The sequence below is a fragment of the Eriocheir sinensis genome, chromosome 42, assembly GCF_024679095.1.
Source record: "Eriocheir sinensis breed Jianghai 21 chromosome 42, ASM2467909v1, whole genome shotgun sequence".
Taxonomy (NCBI): Eukaryota; Metazoa; Arthropoda; class Malacostraca; order Decapoda; family Varunidae; genus Eriocheir; species Eriocheir sinensis.
In genome coordinates, this window is record NC_066550.1 from 15,156,565 (window position 1) to 15,159,064 (window position 2,500).

The window sequence follows — 2,500 nt, forward strand, 5'->3', positions numbered from 1 at the left end:
AGGCACTGGACGCGACACACACACGGCTTGGCACTCCCCGCCCCTTCAGCGCCTCCGCCGGGTGTGTGGGGCACGCTGGCACCTCCTGCGGCCTGCGTGTGCGTGTGTGCGTGTGCGTGCGAGGCTGACACACGTTCACGCAAGGTTCAGTCGCGCTGGGAACTGGCTTCCGCGCGGTGGTCTCCCGGTGCTGGCCCGCCCTGGTCCCGCCCCTTCCCGCCGCGCGCCGCCCACCGCCCGCCGCCAGCCAATCCCGACGCCGCCCAGCCCCGCCCTCAAATTACACTGGGCTGATTATCATTTTAAAGAGTTGTGGAGTGCATATGCAGGGCGCCTCCTCCTCCTCCTCCTCCTCCTCCGCCGCCGCCGCCGCCGCTACCGACATCACGGGCCTTCTCTCTCTCTCGTCTCCTTCTTCTTTTTCTTCTTCTGAGTTTGAGTGTTCCGAGTTTCCTGGTGTTTGTTTTTGTTTTGGTTTCTTGTTTTCTTGATCTTGTTTGTGTGTTATTTTTGTTTATCTGTTTCGTTTGTGTGTTGATTCTTCTTCCTCTTCCTCTTCCTCTTCTGTGTTTCTTGTTTCTCTCTTCTTCTTAATCTGTCTTCGTCTTTCTGTAATCTTCGTAATTCTTCTTCCTCCTCCTCTTTTTAGTCCTCCTCGTCTTCCTCTCCTCCTCCTCCTCCTTCATCCCTGTTATACTTATCCTCTTCCTCGTCTTTCGACCTCCTCCTCCTCCTCCTCCTCCTCCATATAAAGTTACAAAAGAATAAAGAATGGAGAGATGCTGAAGAAACGGAGAGATAGAGGAGATGAGATAAGAGATGATGGTAAAAGATGCTGTGACTGAGAGACGCTGAAGAGATGAAAACCGCGAGATGAGAGATGCTAATATGCTGGTAAAATTGAGATGACGAGGTGGAGAGATGATGAGGAGACGGAGATGGAGAGCAGATGAGATGCTGTAAGATGAGTGAGATGAGGAGAAGGTAGTGAGATGAGGGATGCTGGGATGCTGTAAGAGAGATGGTAAGGAGATGAGATGAGAGATGATGTTAATGAGACGGAGAGATGAAATAGAGAAAGAAGATTGAGATGAGATTGAGGCGAGAGGTGAAGGGATGCTGGCAAGATGGGATGCCGTTCAAAGATGCTGAATGACCTCGGAGATAAACTACTGACAGGATGCAAAATAGATATTGACTAAACTATCCGACTATTTTGACCCTCCCTAACCTAACCTAACCATCACTATACCATTACTACTACAAACCTAACCTAACCTGACCTGACCTGACCTGACCTGACCTAAGATGCTGGTAATATGAGACGGAGAGATGAAATAGATAGAGAAGATTGAGATAAGATTGAGGTGAGAGATGAAGGGATGCTGGTAAGATTAAGATGCTGAATGACCCCTCTGAGATGAACTATTGATAGGATGCAAAATAGATACTGACTAAACTATCCGACTATTTTGACCCTCCCTAACCTAACCTAACCATCACTATACCACTACTACTACTAACCTAACCTGACTTGACCTGACCTGACCTGACCTAAGATGCTGGTAATATGACGGAGAGATGAAATAGATAAAGAAGATTGAGATGAGATTGAGGTGAGAGATGGAGGGATGCTGGCAAGGTCGGATGCGGTTCAAAGATGCTGAATGACCCCTCTGAGATTAACTATTGACAGGATGCTAAGTAGATATTGACTAAACTATCCATACGACTATTTTGACCCTCCCTAACTATTCCTATAACCTAACTACTACTACTACTACTTCTACCAATACTGCTAACCTAACCTAGCCTGACCTAACCTAACTTAACCTAACTACTACTACTACTACTACTACTATTACTACTACTACTACTACTACTGCTATCCTGACTATCACTCTTTCTCCCTCTTTCTCTTTCCTCCTCCTCTCCTATCATCCTCCCTTCCCTTCCCCCTCTCTCTCTTTTCTCTCCCTTCCTTGTCTCTCCCTCTCTCCTCCTCCTTTTTTTCCTCCCCTTTCTATCCCTTCTTCCTTCTCTCTCTCCTCCCTTCACTCCCTTTCTCTCTTCCTCTTCTCCCTTTTTCGTTACCCTCCTTCTCTCTCTCTCCCTCTCCTTTTTTTTTCCTTCCTTTCTACCTCTTCCTTCTCTCTCTCTCTCTCTCCTCTCTCCTTCTCTTCTCCTCCCTTCTCTCCCTTCTTTCTCTCTCCTACTCTTCTCCCTCTATCGTCATCCTCCTTCTCTCCCTCTCTCCAACTTTATTCCTTCCCCATTCTACCCCTTCCCCCTCCCTCTCTCGTCCTCCCCCTCCCTTCCTTTTCTTCCTCCCTCCCTTCTCTCCCTTCTTTCTCTCCTACTCTTCTCCCTCTATCGTCATCCTCCTTCTCTCCCTCTCTCCAACTTTATTCCTTCCCCATTCTACCCCTTCCTTCTGATCCCCTCCCTTCTCCCCCTCCCTCCCCCTCATCGTCATGCCGTTCCCGCGCCCTTCTTCTAA

The 2,500-nt window shown here is 48.5% G+C and overlaps 2 protein-coding genes across 2 annotated transcripts in view; both read right to left on the minus strand.

Annotated features, from left to right (window-relative positions):
• LOC127010180 (protein nubbin-like) overlaps positions 1 to 737 on the minus strand; it is a 49,075-nt gene extending 48,338 nt beyond the window's left edge. The window contains exon 1 of the mRNA XM_050884056.1: positions 1 to 737. This exon is cut by the window's left edge and continues 191 nt beyond it. The gene's annotated coding sequence lies outside the window, so the exon portion shown is untranslated.
• Positions 738 to 883: 146 nt separating this feature from the next.
• Positions 884 to 2,500, minus strand: part of LOC127010231 (uncharacterized) — a 30,310-nt gene continuing 28,693 nt past the window's right edge. Inside the window, exon 2 of the mRNA XM_050884110.1 lies at positions 884 to 957. Coding sequence (XP_050740067.1) covers positions 884 to 957 — 74 coding nt within the window. The remainder of the gene's footprint in view (positions 958 to 2,500) is intronic.